This window comes from Mesoplodon bidens, assembly GCF_964165515.1.
Source record: "Mesoplodon bidens genome assembly, chromosome: 13".
NCBI lineage: Eukaryota > Metazoa > Chordata > Mammalia > Artiodactyla > Ziphiidae > Mesoplodon > Mesoplodon bidens.
Window position 1 is genome coordinate 32,673,954 of NC_138169.1, and position 20,201 is coordinate 32,694,154.

The 20,201-nt window shown below is 38.8% G+C and overlaps 1 protein-coding gene across 1 annotated transcript in view; it reads right to left on the reverse strand.

The window, feature by feature from the left end:
- ARHGAP28 (Rho GTPase activating protein 28) overlaps nt 1-20,201 on the reverse strand; it is a 148,176-nt gene that overhangs the window by 20,874 nt on the left and 107,101 nt on the right. Inside the window, exons 7-12 of the mRNA XM_081253051.1 lie at nt 15,477-15,561; nt 13,296-13,438; nt 10,402-10,567; nt 10,183-10,274; nt 7,795-7,872; nt 2,787-2,949 (exon numbers count right to left, since the gene is read on the reverse strand). Coding sequence (XP_081109177.1) covers nt 2,787-2,949; nt 7,795-7,872; nt 10,183-10,274; nt 10,402-10,567; nt 13,296-13,438; nt 15,477-15,561 — 727 coding nt within the window. The remainder of the gene's footprint in view (nt 1-2,786; nt 2,950-7,794; nt 7,873-10,182; nt 10,275-10,401; nt 10,568-13,295; nt 13,439-15,476; nt 15,562-20,201) is intronic.

A 20,201-nucleotide genomic window follows, 5' to 3' on the forward strand; every position in this document is an offset into this window, starting at 1 on the left:
GGCCATTCTTCCCGACGGCAGCAGCCCAGAACTCTGGGCTTCCTGTGGGGTTGGCTAGTTATCAAATCAATCACGACAATAGAGTATTTTTCACTTTCAAAGTCATACAAAGAAATGTGGATCGTCCTGTGAAACTTTTCAGGATATTTTCCAGATTCTCTCCCTTCACTGAAGTGTACTGGCTTCAACATCTGAATAATGATATTAAGAAAAACTAAATATGATTTCCTTCTTAAATATGATTCTCCAAACAGGTTTTACATGGTGATTGACTCCTCTGTGGCACCATTTGTTTTGATGAATTGTTCAGTATATAAACTGCAGATCAAAGTGAAGATAAGACTTCTGCAGCCCGTTTTCCAGGACAGCAAACTTTACAGAAGATCCTGTGTTTCTCTGACTTAGAAATAGAGGGAGGGAGTTCTGTTTCTGGTATGGCTGAGTAAGCTCCTACCCAATCAACCCTCCTTAAGACAACTGTACACTCTGGACAATGTACAAAAAGCAACTACCTGAGGCAGTGGAGAATGAACAAAAGCAGGCAGATTTAGGAGGGCACTGGACACTTGGCATTAGGGAATGGCACAGGGAGAGTGTCCAATTTCCTGGCTTTTAGTTTGAGGTCAGGCCATAGACAGCAATGGCATGAGGTGGCTGAAATTCCAAAAGAAAACCCCAATCTTTCTGGCCTGAACAAAGAGAGGACAGGGTTCAGGATGACCACAGCCACTGGGAAGTTATGGGGAATCCCAGAAAGGGAAGGTCAAGAGATAGAAGGCCCTAATTCTGGTATAAAATCCACCCAAATGTTGGCCCACCCCATAAACCATGCATATGTGGAGTAGCACAGGTAAGTATTAAATAGCAAATTGTCTGCTTAAATACAAACAAAAAACAAAACTAACCGAAAAAACCCCACTCCTTGGAGAAATATTACAGAACACAGAGTTTCCAAAAAAAATATTCACAAGGTTCTGGATACAGTTTAAACTTACTTGACATAAACAGTGACCCATTTTCAAGGGAAGAGACAGTCAACAGAGACCAACCCTCAGATGACCCAGATGTTGGAACTAGTTATGAAGCAGCTATCATAACTATGCTCAATGATATGAAGGTAAATAGGCTTACAATGAATGAAAAGATAGGGAATGTCAGCAGATAAATAGAAAATAGTTTTAAAGTAGCAACTGGAGATTCTAGAACTGAAAATATACAATATCTGAAATAAAAAAGAATGAAGATTCAAGCCCTGGTCTGGGAAGATCCCACATGCCACAGAGCAACTGGGCCCGTGAGCCACAACTACTGAGCCTGAGCATCTGGAGCTTGTGCTCCGCAACAAGAGAGGCCGCAATAGTGAGAGTCCCGCGCACTGCGATGAAGAGTGGTCCCCACTTGCCACAACTAGAGAAAGTCCTCGCACAGAAACGAAGACCCAACACAGCAAAAATAAATAAAATAAAATAAAAATTAAAAAAAAAAGAAGGAAGAGAACTAGTTCTCTCTTTCTTTCATAAAACAAAAATACTACATCATACAAAGAAAAGAGATACTGGTCACAGCATGTCAATTAAAGCTTAGAAAAGGACTGCCTTCTCTTATCATATTCTTTTCTCTGAAGCCACAGCGGATTATTTTATGAATCTGGTTTAGTTAAAATTTTTAAAGATTTAGAACCAACTAATTTTTAGGACAAATTTTGTCATACAACTTAGGATGTGACTATTATTTTCTATGATTGTGATTTTAAGGATTTTATACTTCTGGTCAACCTGCAGAAGGTTGTGAACTGGCAGATACGGGTAATACTTGCTACGCTAATGTAGTGTTTTAAAATTTGAATTTGTGGCTGACATTTTTAAATGAAGAGTTTCGTCATTAAAGCCTGGATTTTGGCTTTCACTCCTGCATGGTAACCATCATCCAGAGCTGAGCAGTGGCCAACCCCTTTATATGGGATATGTCCTCTCAATCTGGCCACAGTCCATTTCTGTCCATATAGAATCACCATTTACTTAGCATGCTTATATATATTTAGACTTGTGACTCCTGAATTCCTCAGGTTGGTAGTTAAAGCCCACACTATGTAGCCTCATCCTACTTTTCTAAATTTCTCTCATCACACCTTCTTCAATATTCAACCTTTAGGATGCAATTACTTTCTGACTGCCAAATACAACACACACTGTCCAGTTTCTATACTTTTTATCCAAGTACCTCAGTTAAGGCCTCATCTATGTGACTTTTTAAGTTTCAGAAACACTATGTGATACTGTAATTTTCAGAGACAAAACACCTTCTTACTGCATGCTACATCATCAGACCCAGGACCTCGGATTTAAAGAAGGGAGAGATGTTATATTTTTTGAAGGACTATTATACACCAGGCACTATCCTAGATGTCTTCATTCAATACCCACGACAACCCTGACAAGTAATTATTATCTGTAATTTACAGGTGCAGCAGTGAAGCTCAGAAAGGTTGACTGCATAGTTAACAGATGGTTGAGCAGGAATTCAAATCTCAAGAGCCAGGTCGTTCTGTAACCCTCTCTGCCTTTTAATGATTATAAAACCCTCTAAATCATATCAACCAGACTCAGAAATATAAACATGTGAAGAGATAACAGTTTACCATCAAACTCAATAGTTCATCAAGCAGTACCAGGAAATAGCAAATCTATACATTTATGGTCACATCTGATTATGCATCTTTCTTCTGCTCTGTGCCACTTTATTGACCTTGTATCTTAGTCCATTCACACTTAACTTCTTCCACCTACTTTCCATTAGAGTGATGAAAGCAGGTATATATTCCACAGGGAAGAGAGAGGTGGGTAGTTCTCTGAAAAATGCTTTCAACATTACTGCAGCTTCTCTGTGGCACATTTTCTCCCATTTAAACTTATCAGCATTAAACTTGGCATCCAGTTCTTCACGGTATTGCTGAAAATCAAGGAAAACAGTGAGTTTTACCACCTAATCCTCCCCCTTTAAAAACTGTCATTACATAAACTATTTTTGTAATTAGATTGAAAAGCCAATATCTACTAAGCTTATCTTTTTTCAACATGATTAAAGAACTGAAATGGCTATTTCTGAATATATTCTTTTTAAGTTTTCTAAAATCCTTTTAGAATAATGTTAATCTTAAAATAATTTGCCATCTTTACAAATACAGAAGTTCTTTACTCAGATCATAGTTTCATTTATATGGTTTTGGCAGAATACTGCCTATGCCCACATCATAAATGCACTGCTAGATTTTGACAAAGCCTCCACTTCCCCCTTTTTTTCAATGATCCCTTCCTTCTGCCACCCTGTCTTCTGTTTCTAAATTAGATCAAGAATGTATGCCTCTTGGCTAGTTCACATACAGAACGAGAAATATCCCAACAAAGGAACTCTGACCTCACTGCAACACGCACACCAATGATATCTTCCTGGAGCAGTTACAGCAAAGTTTTATGCCAAGACGTACACATGTCTTCCACATGTCTGCATGTTTGCCCAATCCTTCGTAAGGTTGGGAACACTGTGTAAATACTTTTTTAAAACAATCACTAATCGTCCTTAAGTTTTACTTGGGTTATACATTTTACATTATTAATTCATTTGATGACCTGTGCCCCCCATTCTACTGCTCCCTTGAATTAGAGTTTACCAGTAATACCAGGCAGTTATAGTCAGTTTCCCAACTGACAATAACTGCTTCAAAAAGGATTCTTAAAAAAAAAAAGGAAAAACTCTGAAAATCCTTAAGGCCTTTGCTTTATTCTCATGAGACGCCTAAGTCTTCCAGCCTTGAACATGTAAGAGAAGCTAGAGAACGACAAGGTGAGATTTATCTTTCCTGACAGGCAGGTGGAAAAGTGATTTGGGGGAGCTTGGAGCTCGGCACTGGCTGGGAAGCAGGCCAGAGATGCAGAAAGCAGTTATCGGGCTAGGGCACCATTTCTGGTGATGGATCATCGAGGACTTAACCTGGATAAGCAGTTGTAGGATAGAAAGAAGAGGTGGCATTTAAGAAACGCCTAGGAGGGAAATTTCTCAAGAAGCAGTAATGGATTGAACATGAGACTCAGAGGGAGAAATAACAGTCCAGGATGACTCTCAGATTGCTAGCTGGAGTAATGGGCAGATGGAGGTGTTCTTAACAGGAAATAGAGGGGGAGGAGTAAATGTTTTCCGTCCACTGCCTGGTACCACTGCCATAAGGCAAAGGGGAAACTGTTTTGCAAGTGGGCAGGAAGTATTGGCAAGAGCAGAATAATTCAAATCCACTGCCCACAGACCTGTGCCACAGGAAGCTACCTGAAACACGAAGGTGATTCTAACCTGTCACTACGTCCCTGCCACCTAAGAGGCAACATGGCACCAGGGTCAAGGGCAGGCTCTATAACCACATACTTTAGGTGTTTATCCCAATTCCACAACTGCCTAGTTGTAGGCCTGTGAGGTTTCTCGCTCCATAAGAGGGATATTAGGGATTTCCCCAGCGATCCAGTGGTTAAGACTCTGAGCTTCCAATGCAGGGGGTGCAGGTTCGATCCCTGGTCGGGGAACTAAGATCCCACAGGTCGTGTGGTGCAGCCAAAATTTTAAAAAATAAATAAATAAAATAAAGTCAAGAGCAATCATAGTTTTTTTAAAAGATGGATATTAGAACAACCTCACAGAGATTAAATTGGACACTACAATGTAGAGCTCAGGGGGCAGGGCCTGCATACAGAGAGCACTCAGGAAATGCTGGCTGCACTTACCCTCCCCTCGTCTGGGTCTGCTACAACCTCTAGTGTTATTACTATGGGAAACCCATGTGTATGTGGTGTGGATATCCGGGTTATAACAGCACCTCATCTTGTCTAGACGGCCAGCGTGAGACACACGGAGAAGTTGGGACCCGAGCACAGTGGAAGTAGGAGCAGAGCTGACATGTCCACGGTGGTCCCAAACATGAAGCCACATGAACCAGGGGCTGAGCTTTCCTCGCCAGAGACGTGTACACGTTAAAAAAAAGTCATGCTTTCTGTCCACTGTTAATAAGAACGCCAGGCAAGGGTCAGGAGCCATGTCCTTCAATCTCCCCTGAGCAAATATCTAACCTGCTTCCAATTCTGAGGTACTTTTATAAAAATGCAAATAAGCTGCTTTCAGCTTCAAAAACCAGTTCAGGAAGGGAAACCAGCAGACCAGGTAACATCACTATAAAACATTTAGAGCAGCCTCCGAATAACTGAAACGAGTCAAAAAAGAAAACCGTGCATGTCAAACCCGTCTGCCTTCTTCCATGAAACATATTCCCCGGTGTTTGGCTCAAATTTCTGTCATTTTTGGAAAAGAAAAATCACTGGAAACACCAAAGCATTAAATTGGTTCCAAATGATCTGAGGCCTCACATCCAGGAATGGGCTGGGCAGTTATGTGCCCCGTACGGCTAAAACCAGCAGCGTCCCCCAGGGCTGCTCCCCTGTGAGTCCAACTGGGACTTGAAAGCAAAACCCAGGCTGGCTTCTTCATAATGATACCTTAGTGTCAGTGTCATCCACTTGGCACGACTTGAGGATAATTACAGTGGTTTTTTTTTAACTTTCTTTCCCCAAGCACATTCGTAGAAAAAACAGTCTAACAAATGAAATTTTTTTTTAAAGTTTAAAGTTTGAACAAAGAAGAGAAATAAAGGCCCCTTACTATATCAAGTTACAATGCCTTTCTAACTGCAATATCCCCCTGTTTCTGTTCGCTGGCCCAGAGTTCTTTCACATTGGCTTTCTTGGAGCTCAAACCACGAAAACATCTGGATTACATTTTTCGAATTAATAAGAGATGGAATAAATAGGCTAAAACTACATAAAACCTATTAAGGGCCAAAAGGGACTTTTACCTAAATGTGGCTCAGGAATGCATGTGCCTAATACAACACATTAAATGAATTATTGGGCTTTGATAAGTATTTTTCAGTCAAAGATTAGCTAAAGAAAAGCAGCTTGTGCCATGATGTTAAAAGTCATACATACAAGAAATGTCATGTAATGTTGTCTCCTTTTGATTATTTTCAAAAATAGAATTTTAAGTCATATCCATTATGTTCCCCCTACACACACACACACACACACACACACACACACACACACAGTAAGGGTCAGTAAGAATATGTGCGAATACAACTTCCCTATTATAGAGGGAGGTTTAGAGGGATGGAGTCTAACTAATTCTGTTTAGGAAATTCATTTTCCTGACTTCATTTTGGTTCTCTGACTCTACAGATATAACCACAAAGACTTAACTAGTAACAGCTTTTGTCCTCAGATTTAGGATACATTTATTTAGAAGTATATATAAAAACCATACCTGTGAGAACCTGAAACAAAAAGTAGATCTCATTTAGAGAGGACAAACCTTAAGGATCCACTAGGAATTTTCCTGCCTTCCAAACGAACTTGTGCCAGTATTTAGTAATGTCTCCTCCCAGGGAAGTCACAGCTCCCCCACATGTGCTGTTCCCTCTGTCACCGGCACAGTGCAGAGCGCTGCTCAGGTCTCCCTTCAAACAAGAACTGGCTGTTCATCGGCAAAAAATGCAGGTAGCTGACTCCCCAGCTGCTGGCACCTTCTGATTGGCCTCAGGCCCTTCCCTGCAGGCAGTCCCAGCAGTGACAGTGCAGTGTGGGGCTGACAGGGCACAGGGAGAGAGTCCCACCTGCACCCGGTCTGAGGCTCAGCCCGCCCAAGCCCACGTCCTCCCCCTTGATCCTTGAGAAGCACAGTCCCCCGATAACCGTCTTCTACTCTTCTGTCCCAACACCTGCTTTCTGGAGCTTCCAATAGACACAGCCTATTTATTCTCAATTTCCCCTTTGAAAAATATCTCATCATACGTCTATATAAAAACTCGGAGACTTCTGATACAACCAGAATTTCCCAAAACATGTGCCCAAGTGAATTAGTGAAGAGATGCTTTCCTGCCCCTACACAATTCCTTTTAGTAGTTCAAACACAACCAAGTTCACTTTTCCCTCTCCCCGAGATTTTTTTTCGCAAGGATTCATTATTGGGAACTGCTCATGTTTCCATGTCCACCCACCAGGGAGTGTACAGGGCAGGGAGGGACTCTGTGGATGCGCACCAGCACACAAAGTGGGATATCTTACTGGAAATACATGAGAAAAGCTTTTCTTTTCTAACAATTCTTTTTTTTTTTTTTTTTTTTTGCTGTACTTGAAGAGTTTCCCACCATACAGAAGTAGGAAAGTAAAGGAATTCACATTGCATGAGTGGTTTTATATGTAGCAACTAACATTACCTTAAATGGAGTTGGGTTTTAGAACTGCTGAGTGAGTGTTCTAGTGGCTACAGCCATTCCTACAAATTCTTATAAGGACTTCCATTAAAAGGAAAGCCAAAGAATGTTTCTAAGTTTGAAGCAATTGACAATGGAAATCAGGGATCATCTAATACTGGCTTAGTGAATTCCATGACTGAGAGGAACACAAAAAAGCTAAAGTGTTTAACACAAAAAACAATGATGGGACATTTCAACTTTACCAAATTAAAGACAAGCAGCAGTTTTTGATAGTGAATTGATGTGTTCTTTCATTGTTGTTGGCTTTTTATTGTTGTTGTTTTAGTTTAAAGGAATGCACAACTCAGGATCATGGAACACATGATCTATAGGGCCAAGTGGTAGTATCAAAAAAACAACAACAAACAACTAGACACACCTGATGCCTGTGTGAGCTTGGGTCTAGCTAGCTGAGATCTCTAACGAGGAAGAGAGAAAATGTTTGGTACCTTGACTTTGGCAGTACATCCTGAAAGTCGAAAAATCCCTTCAGATTCCAGACCCGATTCTTCAACTTTCTGAAAGAACTGGAAAGCAATGATACATTACAAAAATAAATACCTCCATATGATAACAAACATTTGAAGTAATAACGATGATGAAAACAATCGATACATTACCAAGCATATATACATGCCTGGTACTCGAATGCCTAGTTAAATGTTCACACTCTCCCAGGAGGTCAACATTAGCCTCCAATTTGCAAATGAGGAAATGGAGACTTAGAGCTGTTTTCCACTTTCCCCAGGGTCAACCTCAAAAGTAATGGCACCAATTCTCTCAAGCTTGTGCTCTTAACCAAGAAACTACACTGCCACTTAACTATTTTAAGATCTGATTACTGTATCTCTTTCTGCAGATTGACCAGTAAGAAAAGATCCTAAATTTACTATCATTAGTTGCACTATTCTGGCTAAGAAGCTATAGGGATTCTCAAAGTCTGACCAAGGGATTACATACTGTAAAGGCTTATAGGTCTCATGAGCTCTCATGGTAATGATGATGGTTTATGATTAAATAATAATAAACACTAACATTGATTGTGCACTTACTGTGTGTCAGATAACATTCTCAGCACTTTACTGCATTAACTTACTTAACCCTCACAATAATCCTATGAGGCGGGTACTAGTGGAATCCCCATTCTACTGTTGAGGAGACTGAGGCATGGAAAGGAGAAAGGATCTGCCCACGTTCACACAGCAAGAGCAGGATCCAGAGTCTCTGCTATTTTCCCTTCAAGAAATGATGGTGCCTGGAGCTAAGGTAGTTCCTGTAGGTGTGAAGAGAAGTAGATATTTAGGAGGAAGAAACGTGCTCGTAAGAAAAGCCTCTCCCACAGGAGTAGAAGAGCAGTGCCTCAGATGAGGAGCAGTAACTAGAGCTATAGCACCTGTTGAGGTGCTAACACGAGGTAAACCCAGATTTAGTTTAACTGGCGTGTATTGTGCACCTTCCATGTGCTAGGATTTTGCACCTACTTAACAATATAAATTCTTGTGTTGAATCTTCTCAGTCTTAGATTTTTATGCATTTTCTTCAGACTCTGTCCTTTCACTAGAGGACAAAGGGCATTATTCTGGTTCTAATTCAAGGAACGAAAGGAGATCTTAGAGTCACCATGGACTTGGCCTTGGATATACATACTGTGCTCCTTTTTGCATCTACCTCTTGTGTGTTCTTGGGCAAGTTATCTCACCCTACGATGCCTCCGTTGCCTCAGCAGTAGAAGGGAGATGATAACACCGACCTCCTGGGGCTGCTCGGTGCTGTCCAGACATGACAAGATACAGACGGCCGGGTGCAGGGGAGGTGCCCTACAGACGCGCACACTGGGTGTCGCCAGCATCCTCTGGCCCCCTGGTTGCCATCCTCCCTGCTCCTATTGGCAGTCAATCAATCACCTGATTTGAGGAGCAGCTCAATTTGAGGTATTGGTAGCAAAATTAAGGAAGATAGTAAAGAGACATAGAATTGTTACTGTGAATAAAGTAAGTATGTTTCCTCACTCAGTATTTTCACATATCATTTAAAAACTGAATTGAAAATTCAACAAGATGTGTGTTTAGGGCTTGGAATTTTACTTGTGCCACCGGATGTCACTGTTGAATAAATGCATAATTAAACCAGTGTAAATTGCTGGCTATAAAAAAACGTGACACAAAAGCAAATGAGCCATTAACCAGTGATAGTCACAGAGACAACCACATACGATAGTTCAGGTAATATCAGTTTCAAAACCTCCCAAACCAAAATTCTTCTTTGTCTAAATGGATCGTACCTTCTCAGTCATACCCCAAACACCACCAGAATAAGCTGATTTTTAGACTTTATTTAGCTTTGTCTGGAAAATTCATTTAAACAACTATACATACACATTTAAAAACACCCAACCTGCGATATATCTCAGCAAATACTTGTATGATTAGTAAATGGACTGCTAATAATTAAGTCATCTCTTATACAGGCCAGAATAATCAAATACACACACACACACACACACACACACACACATACATACACACAAATAACATGTTTTAAATATTCAAAGAAATATAACTGAAGGAAGCCATGTGACAGAGCATCTGCACTCATCACCTGATGCTTTATGATCAGACAGTGAAACAGGCTCCAGAAGTTCTCAGCAAGGCAGACATGCCCAAGTGTTTGTGGATGTCATGTGGACGTATGGAGGAAACCTGGAAATCACCAAGGCCCAAGTCCTAATAGGGCTTTAGTGTCTTTAAATCTAAAGGAAAATTCATTAGTGGGTTTACAAATAGCACACTGCAAGCACAGGGCTCTATTAACTGCCCCTTTATTTACACTGAACTCACTTTTTGTAACACAAGGGGAACTTTCACTCCAGCATCTTTCCTTCGGTCATTTTCCAGCAGGACTGTAAGAGGAACTCCAAAAATCCCACTGTCTTCATTGTAAAATAGCCAAGAAAGAAAAAAGAATCAGAAAAGCACCATCTTATTCCCATGTATCAAAGTGTTAAAGCCAGAATAAGTCTTTTTGTTTTGTTTTGTTTTCAGAATAAGTCTTAATACCTCGTCCCTTTACTTTCTCCGTTTTGTTTCTTTTCAGTTGAATACGAAAGGCATCAAAAAAGGCCGTCAATTCAATCAGAGAGAGATGGCGGATTTTCTTCATGTCTTCAGCAGACAGATCTCCTGCTTCAGTTAGGCCAAATCTGGTTTTCTGAACAATAAATTTCTAAAATACATATTGAGGATATTTATTTTTTATGGCAAAGGAAAATTATTATACCTTCATTCAAATGCCACCTGGACATTCTAAATCTGTACAGCAAGACATGCTATTCATAAAAAAAATCTCTGAGGAGCATGCTGCATCACAGAAAGATTATGAATATGATTTTTAGAACATCTGCAGATCACTACTACACTAAATTGAAACAAAACAGTGATCTGAAGTATACCATAACGTCATCACCACAACTGTGATGTAAAGAAGGTAGGTAATTTCTCAACCGAAACTGATTGCACCTGCTTGCTGGGACAATAGTTATTCTACCTTAAAAATCAAATTTAGGGCTTCCCTGGTGGCGCAGTGGTTGAGAGTCCGCCTGCCAATGCAGGGGACACGGGTTCGTGCCCCGGTCTGGGAAGATCCCACATGCCGTGGAGCGGCTAGGCCCGTGGGCCATGGCCGCTGGGCCTGCGTGTCCGGAGCCTGTGCTCCGCAACGGGAGAGGCCACAACTGTGAGAGGCCCACGTACAGCAAAAAAAAAAAAAAAAAAAAAAAAAAAAAAATCAAATTTAGGTAATTCAAAATATTCTTAAAAAAGAAAAATGCATAGAAAGTGCCAAATAATTCTACTATCATTTTGAAGCCAATTATATTGTTATATTCTCCATTTCCACACTAGGAAACAAAATACACTAAAAGAACAATAAAAAACCCTTCAACAGTCCAGAAATAATGTGAAGACTATAAGAAGTAAGACCTTTAAAAAACAAGAGATTGTTCTTGTAATAAATAACAGAAATATTACATATAACTAATAATAATAAAATATAAGTATTATATAAGTTAATATATAATTAAATAAGTAAAATATAAATTTTATATTTAAGTATATATATAAAATATATAACAAATACTTTGCTCTCAGAAAACCTGGTATTGAAAGAAAAAGGCTAAAGTAGAAATATAAAACAGTTATTTAAATTACAAACTTGTAAGTATACACTCTCCATAGGAGTTCCCTAAACTAGAGCTTCCTTGGGATTTTTAAAGCATCTACCAATTCATTCATTCATTCATTTACTCATTCATTCAACAGCTGTTCTTTGAAATTCCAAGTATTTAAAAGCTAAGCAACAAAACATAGGGTGTGGTCTGAGGCATACCTTGTGCTATTAAACACTTGGTTATTTTACCTTCTTTCTTTTTTTTTTTTTGCGGTATGAGGGCCTGTCACTGTCGTGGCCTCTCCCATTGCGGAGCACAGGCTCCGGACACGCAGGCTCAGCGGCCATGGCTCACGGGCCTAGCCACTTCGCGGCATGTGGGATCTTCCCGGACCGGGGCACGAACCCGTATCCCCTGCATCGGCAGGTGGACTCTCAACCACTGCGCCACCAGGGAAGCCCTATTTTACCTTCTTTCTGAGACCAAGGCCCCACATGACAATAACACATAACAACAACAGCAACACAACAAGAACTGCAATCATTACTGAGCAATTATTGACACTACGTGCTACACCCTATGCAGAGCTCTTCATGGGAGGCTGCCCTGCACCCCAGGTGAGCCCAAACTCAGGAGGAGACAGACATGATGAGGAGACTGGGGGTCAGCATCCTCTCTTGGACAATTCTCTCCAAAGATTCAGAGGGACTCCCCCTGCAACCAGAGTCCCAGAGCTGGGTTCCCTCTTTTGTCCCAGAATGCCACTGTGCCCTCCGACATAGAGGCTGCATAGGGTCCAGGAGGGGTTTTGAAGATGGACACGTGTAGGTTTAAATCCTGTTTCTGCCTCCTATTAGCTGTGAAGATTTGGATATGTTACTTAGCTTGTTTGGGCCTCAGTTTCCTCAACTGTAAAATGGGAACAATCACTAGGATGATGAGAACTAGAATACCTACTGCAGTGTCTGGCCCATAGAAGGCCCCTGGTGAGTCTTACAATTCTCGCCCTGTCCTCTTCCCCTCCATCACAGGAATAGTCCAGGCCACCTGGGGCAAAGCCTCTGCCTGATTCTAGATGACTCATTCCTCTAGCCCTGAAACTGCCTGAGCCCTGCTCATCATGCCTCCAGCCCTGATCAGCACAGAATATTCAGGACTCCACATCTTGAACTCTTCACAAATGCACTGACTGAGTAGCAAATAGATCAGTGTAGCATATTTCCTGTATTGGGCTTTCAGAATATAATTATCCTGGATATATATAATGAGGCTTTCAGGCTAATGAAGTATGTAGCTCTACTTTCCCATCCCATAATAATAGTACTAATTCTTGAATTTATTTTTGATGAGTTTTTAGTATCTGCCCTATAAGCTCTCACTTCTTATTGTTAATGACTGTGACTTTCTGCAGTGCCCCATCATGACATGTGGCTTCTAATGCACAAGGAGGTATACAGTTACAGGTGGAATCGGCATCAACCTGTAAGTAAAGTAAGGATATAAAGTGCATGAAAGCACACAAGCCAACTGGAAATCCTATTTCATCTGTAAAGCAGTACTCAAGCATATACCCTAGCAACTCTTCCTCAACCCAGAGCTGCCAAGTACAGCCAGGCAGGCTGTGTACTACACAACAAATAATGTCCCTGGTGTGATGCAACACTGATGCCTGGCCTCTCCCCATGCCCTTGTGCACACACAAAGAAATTTTTTAAAAAATCCTAGTTTGTCCCACAGAGAAGTCACAGGAAGCTAGTGGAATAATCATGAAAGGTTTTTACTTACAGGTAAAACGTAGTCTTCTTTCTTAAAATCTGACTTCTTAAATTTATTTCTTTTTGGAGCCTCTGTAACCATTTCTGAATAAGATACTTCAAAGGACAGCTCTTCAGCTTGTAGTGGAATGTCCTTTTCCAGATATTCATCATCTAAAGAACAGAGGATGTGGAATATTTAATATGCCATTTAATCAATCAATACCATTTACTGTAAAATAAGCACAAACTATTTACAAGTTAATCCATAAGCACGTTAGAATGTTTACATCCCAGGAAAAGCATTAGACTCACCCAGAATGATTTCAGTTAAGCAATTGATGTAGTGTCATCAGATTTCCACATGAACAAACTTCTATAATTGTCATCCAAACAAACTTTCTATTTAATCTGATGTTTTTAATTTTAGATGTTTATGTCTCATGAAAAGCACTGAAGATTATTAGATTATTAGAAAGACCAAAATGAAATATTTCTATATATTCTCATGATATTAAAATTAAGTCCATCCAGACCCAACGTTGCTGCTCTTGGGGAAGCAAAAGCTTAAAGCAGAGGGAGAAAGGGTGGAGGCCCCACAGAAAATTCCTGCCTACTTTCATTCCTCTTGGGTTTTTTGCCAAACTGTGGAACTGTATCTCTTAAGATTTGTTCAAATTCAGTTTGCCCTTCACTACTAGATTTGTTCAGGTGAATTAATCCTAATTCTTGTGATTCTGTATCGTTACCTGACCTCGTATGATGCACATTACAAAGCTAAATGGGTGACAAGTAGTGTCCCATATCCATGTTTCTCTCAAGTCTGAAATTAAGACAATAGATTCCTTACAAAAAACAAGTGAAATCATTTGAGTAAACCTAAATCTGATTTTTGACTAAGAGTTTGCCTTGCCATCTTGCTTCATTGCCTGGCAAAACTGTTCATATGTCATGAAAAGACTTATTTGATTACAAAAAAAAGAGCTCATCTCTTTGACCCTCTTCTATAGACAGTGACTAAATGAAAACCAAATAGAACAAAAGGAACAAAAGATAGAAATGATAGAAGACCTAGTTAATCTCAATTAAAAGTTTAACAGAGAAATTTGTAAATCAACAAATTTAAAATTCTAAACAGTTATACTGAATTAAAACACAATAAATGGATACAGTAAGAACTTAGAAAATAATGAGAGCACAGTTAAGATTTTCACTCATCATACAGAGGCTTGCGTGCAAATTAGAGTAAGATTAATTGTTAAATAAAACGCTAACTTCTTAAGGACCTATGGACAGATTCTTTGGACAGTGTTGATTATACAGGCCGATACTCCAAATCACCAGACTACTTCAGGTAGACTTTTATCTTTTAGTGGTATGAGTTGAACTGAATAACAATATGGCAGCAAGTAGAATGATGTGGAATAATTTACAGCAAATCCATTCTCTTCGATTTTTCTTTTTTTTGGAAAACAGCTTTATTAAAATGTAATCCACATGCCTAGAATTCACTTATTTGAAGTGTACAGTCAACGGTTTTTAGGATATTTGCAGAGTTGTACAACCATCGGTCAATTTTAGAACATTTTCATCACCCCAACTTATTTGAGTTTTGAAGCTAATGCTGCAAGTATGGGGTTCTGCTGTATCTGAGAAGACGGTGCATTATTTAGGGAAAATTTTGAGGAATCATAAAAGTGTGGCCTAAAGGGACCTATTTCTAACAAGGAGGATTTGAGATTCCATACTGAGCCCATGCAGAGTATCCAATGCTCAAGTGGAAGAGGCCCATTTAAAAGCTAACCCTGTTACTCTGTATATCACAAGCTGCTCTGCTGCTGCATTTACTTGAGCATAATTCGAGGTTCTTGGAAGTGGTCTACTTCCTGGTCTGCTTGATACTGTTAAGCAGATCCAGATTACCTGTGAGAGAGGCCCCAAATCAAAGACACTGCCTAAGTGAGTAGTTTCTAAATGATGCAGTGGGAATAAAGGTGGAAAAGATTCTGCTTCCAATCTTGTTCAATTAGTTTCGTCTGGTATGACAGATGGGCTGTTTGGAAGTGATGGGAGGAGAGGCCCGGGTGAAAATCAAAAAGGGGAGAAAACACACTTACATTTTGCTTTCAGAAATTCACTTCTCACTGAATTGAGCGCCAGCACAAAAGCAAAAAGACACAGCCTGAGTACAGTAGGAGTTTGTGTCACTCACCACTCACTGCGTTCTGCACCGACTGTCCAGGGTCTGCTGAGCCATTGGAATGAGCTGGCACATCTGGAATAGTCTCCAGGGTAGACTGTGAAACAAGGGAAGATGAACACAAAACAGCTTATCATAAATACAGTCTACCTTACGTTTCAACCTGATTTATGTTCTGCAGTATATTTGAATTCTTTTCACAAAAAGCAATTCTTGATTCCATGAAGGGCTTGCATCTGATTTCCTTTGTTTTCTCACTCAGTTCAGACCTGTACAGCTCACACATTTTTCTCAAAAGAGAACTAAGTCAAGGTCAAAATAACCACATCTTCTTAAATGTTTGTTGTCATACAGTTCCTAACGTAAAAATTACAATGCTTGATGTCACATAGTTTGACGATTATTATATTTGTTATTCTTGATGCAGCTGGTCACACATTTTGGTCGTAAACTCTAAGTCATGACATAGCTAGATGGCTAGTAACAGGGATGCTGGAGCCAGATTGCTTGGATTCTAATCCTGGTTCTTCCACTTCGTGTGACTTCAAGCAAGTTACAGGACTCTCTATTGCTTAATCTCCTGATCTGTAAAATGAAGATGATAATAGAACATATTTCAACAAGTTATTATGAATTTTAAATGACTATAAACCACATGGAACAATATCTGGCACATAGTGAGTACTGCATGAGGGTTAGCTACTATTAATATACTCATACATTAACTTCTTTGCTAGGAAATACAGAGTGATAATAACTACCAAAAATTTAAGTACGTTTTCTAGTTCAGTGTCCTCTCTTAATTAATTTCCTACTTTCTTCACTGCAATCCTGCCAAAGCACTGCACTCCACTGCAATGTTATCAGAAGTTGAGTAATTAACTTTGTAGAGCTCTGTAGAGCTTTGTAGAGCTCTAACTCAGGTTGGATAGGTACTAGTAAAAACTTACACACAAATTCTACCATTTCTACCAATATAAATTTTAACATGGAAGTTATCAGCTGTGAGTATGTGTGAGGGTGAAAATCTGCTATTCCATCAAGAATCTTTTTTATGCTCTTCACACATAAGTCTGTTCTTTTTTCCCCAGAGCCTGATGTCGTTTCTTTTACACTCATATTTATTTAGCAATATGAACTGAACACCTGCTTCATGAAAGATCCTTTATTATGTACTACAAATTGCACAAGGGAATCTCGAATGCTGAGCTTTGCGTTCTCTTTTTCCTATTTTATTCCAAAGGAGATAACATACCTTATTGTGTAAACAGAATGTGAATATATTGCCAACTATTAAAATACAGATGCTCAATTATGTAATTGGTGGCTCTAAAAACTAACACTACAGATTAAAGATTACCTATACACTGAAATCCTTAAAAAGATGTGGAACACTTTTCAGTGGTTTCCTTACGTTTTTCTAGAAAGAAATGTTTTATTAAACTTTGTAATAACTCATCTATAGAAGAGAACACTCCTGAAAATTGAGAAACACTCATGTAAGGCTTGAAGCTGATGGCTTGGGATCCTTGAATGGACTAAATGTCAATTTTGTAATCTGTAAAGTGGAGAAGTGCCATCTGCTGCCTGGTTTAACTGGCCTCCAGCCAGCCTACAGTATTGACTGAGGTCCCACTTTTTGTAATATAAATTATTCTGGGACTTTCCTGGGGGAAGCAGAAATTTAAATCGTGACCCTTGCTCTTTAGCTATTTATAATGAGGAGAAGAGAGTAACACTTATGGAACATTATTAAAAGACAATCCACTCTTAAGAGCTAATTTCTACACTACTAGTGTTTACTGGAGAGTAAAGGAGAGGAAAGAGGTGCCACCCAAAAGGTTTCACTGAAGAGGTGGCTGACCTTGCACTGGAACTCAAGGAATGATGAAAAGGACTTACAAAGGCAGGGAGATGGGCAAAGCATTCAGGCCAGACATGGAATTATAAATTTCAGGTATGGAAATCTGAAGCATTTTGGCTTCATGAGAGGATCACGGAGAGCCTGATTTGCCAGGAGTTGAGACAAGGTATTAGAAAAATATGAGAAATATGTTAGTCAAGAAGGTTTTGAAAGCCAGGTAGAGGTTCTCAGACTTAGACTCATAAGGGGTAAAACACAACAGAACAAACAAAAGAACATTCATATGTTAAAGCAGGGGGATGACTTGGTGAAAATGAAAAGGAAGATCTCTCTGCCAGTAAAGGGACCATGAGTTTTGAAACAGGTTGAATGAAAAGGCTCAGTGCTTGGTATTCATAATTTTAAAACATCCATTTACTCATTAAACATATTAATATTAGAATCTTTAAAATATTTTCACTAGTGATTTTAATGTATTTCAAACATAAATGCCACTCCCATTTAAAACAAACTTCCCTAGCTTGTCCATAATGGATCCTACCATTTCCCTACATGCCCAGCCACTAGAGTTTCCCACTGGGGCCTCAGCTGCTTTAGGAGAGGCAAAGCTTCCTAGCTACCAACGCTTGCTCTGCTGCCCAAATCCTACTGCACTGGGATTGGAGAGTAAGGGTTGAAGGATTATTATTTTAAATTCCAACATTTAGAAGGTTAGCACTATCTGCTTGAGTTCTCTTAAAACTAGACTTTGACTATCTGATATTTCTTTCGCATTAAAGAAACACCATACCAAATATTTTCCGTGTTCATTACTTACAGGAGAAACTCACCAACTCAAAAGATGTTTCTGACCTTCCTGACTGGCTGCTTGGTTTTTTTCTCATGGTTGCAATCTATGTGTTATAACTCTATACACTAAGTCTGCTTGTGCTTCAGTCATTACAGACAATAAGGCTCCCCATATTCCTCTTCTGCATCTGAGATCAGAACTGATAAAACCACCTCTTGCATCCACTGTGCCAAATTCCCCAGAGACGAACGTAAATAAGCCACATTCACTGACAAATACATAACCAATTTTGAAATAAAAAATATAATAAAAATTACAAAATCTAACCAAATGTGAATTTAAAGGCATTCCGATGCCATCTATGACATCTGAAATTATAAACTAAATATTAAAGACAATGAGAGCAATAAATTCCAAAAATCCATGTGAATAGCCGAAGTATTATTCAGATTACTTCTTAACCTTAAACACAAGTAATAAAGTTTAAAAATAAATGGACTCCAAGCGGGGAAAGCGGCAGGGGGCTGGGGGTGGTGGTGTGATGAATTGGGCAATTGGGATTGACATGTATACACTGATGTGTATAAAATTGATGACTAATAAGAACCTGCTGTATAAAAAAATAAATTAAATTAAATTCAGGAAAAAAAAAAGTTGCTGATGTAATGGATAAGTTCCGAGCAAATCCTTCTAAAAAGGGGTATCTGAAATTTCTGTGTCTGACATTAAAATGAGTATATATTTCAAAAAAATAAAAAAGAAGAAAAATGTTTATAATCCAAGAGACTAGGAAAAATTATCCAAGTAGACCCAAGAATGAATGAAAAAAATTAATACGATAGAAAAAGTAGGCTTAATTAATTAAAGGTAGTGACTTTAAAAAAAAATACTGCCAACACAGGCAAGTATTTACATTCTGATAGACATAAATTTTACGAAGAAAAAAGGAGTAATAGCTACCTTCACAGAAAATTTTAAAATTATGCACCTGAACAAATGTGTGTATGTACATATATATATTTGTGTACATATGTGTTTACACACACACACACACCAACATATATTGAAATTTTAAATGAACTGGATGTTTTGCTAGAACAAACACACATTACCAAATTCATACAAGTTGGGATTGAAAGGAATATAATCCCTAAACCATATCATTTGAAAAATTAATCAAAGCATTAGGTCTACAGTGATGCCAGGCCTTGGCATAAAACTGTATATAATAGTTTTTACAGATTATATGTTTACACCAAAGTTTAATAAATAGCTCCAAAATACTGAAAAAGATTCAAAGTTCTCAACATGTTTGTACCAAGATTAGCATAACTCTGGTAATAACAAAAAGAAATTATATGTTATAGGCTAACCCCACTTACTAGAAGAGTGGTTAAAAATGCTAAAATGGTAGCAAATCATATTCAGTAGCATAAAAAAAGAATAATATAACACAAGTAGGGTTTAACTAAGCAATGAAATTATAGTTCAACATTAGAAAAACCTATCAATGTAATTTCCTAAAGTAATTGCCTTTTAAAGAAGAAAAACAATACATTCATTTTAATAGATGATACAATCATTTGATATAACTCAATCTCTACTCCTGATAAAAGTAACTACAAGGCTCAGAAACCCAGAACAAATATTCTTCTTAATAGTGAAACTTAGAAGAATTCATGAGAAAATCAAAAATGTATCAAAAGATCTCCATAATTATTATTCAATGTTATAAGTGCTTGAGGTTGGTTCAATAAGGTAAGAAAAGTAAATAAGATGAATAACTACAATCGTCCCTTGGTATTCATGGGGGATTGGTTCCAGGAACCCCAAGGATACCAAAATCCTCAAATGCTCAAGTCCCTTATACAAAACGTTGTGGCGTTTGCATATAACCTATGCATATCCTTCCGTATACTTTAAATCATTTCTAGATTACTTATAACACCTAATACAATGTAAATGCTATGTAAATAGTTGCTGGTGCACAGCAAATTCAAGTTTTGCTTTTTGGAACTTTCTGGGATTTTTTTTTTTTCTGAATTTTTTCAACCTGCAGTTGGTTGAATCCTAGAATGCAGAA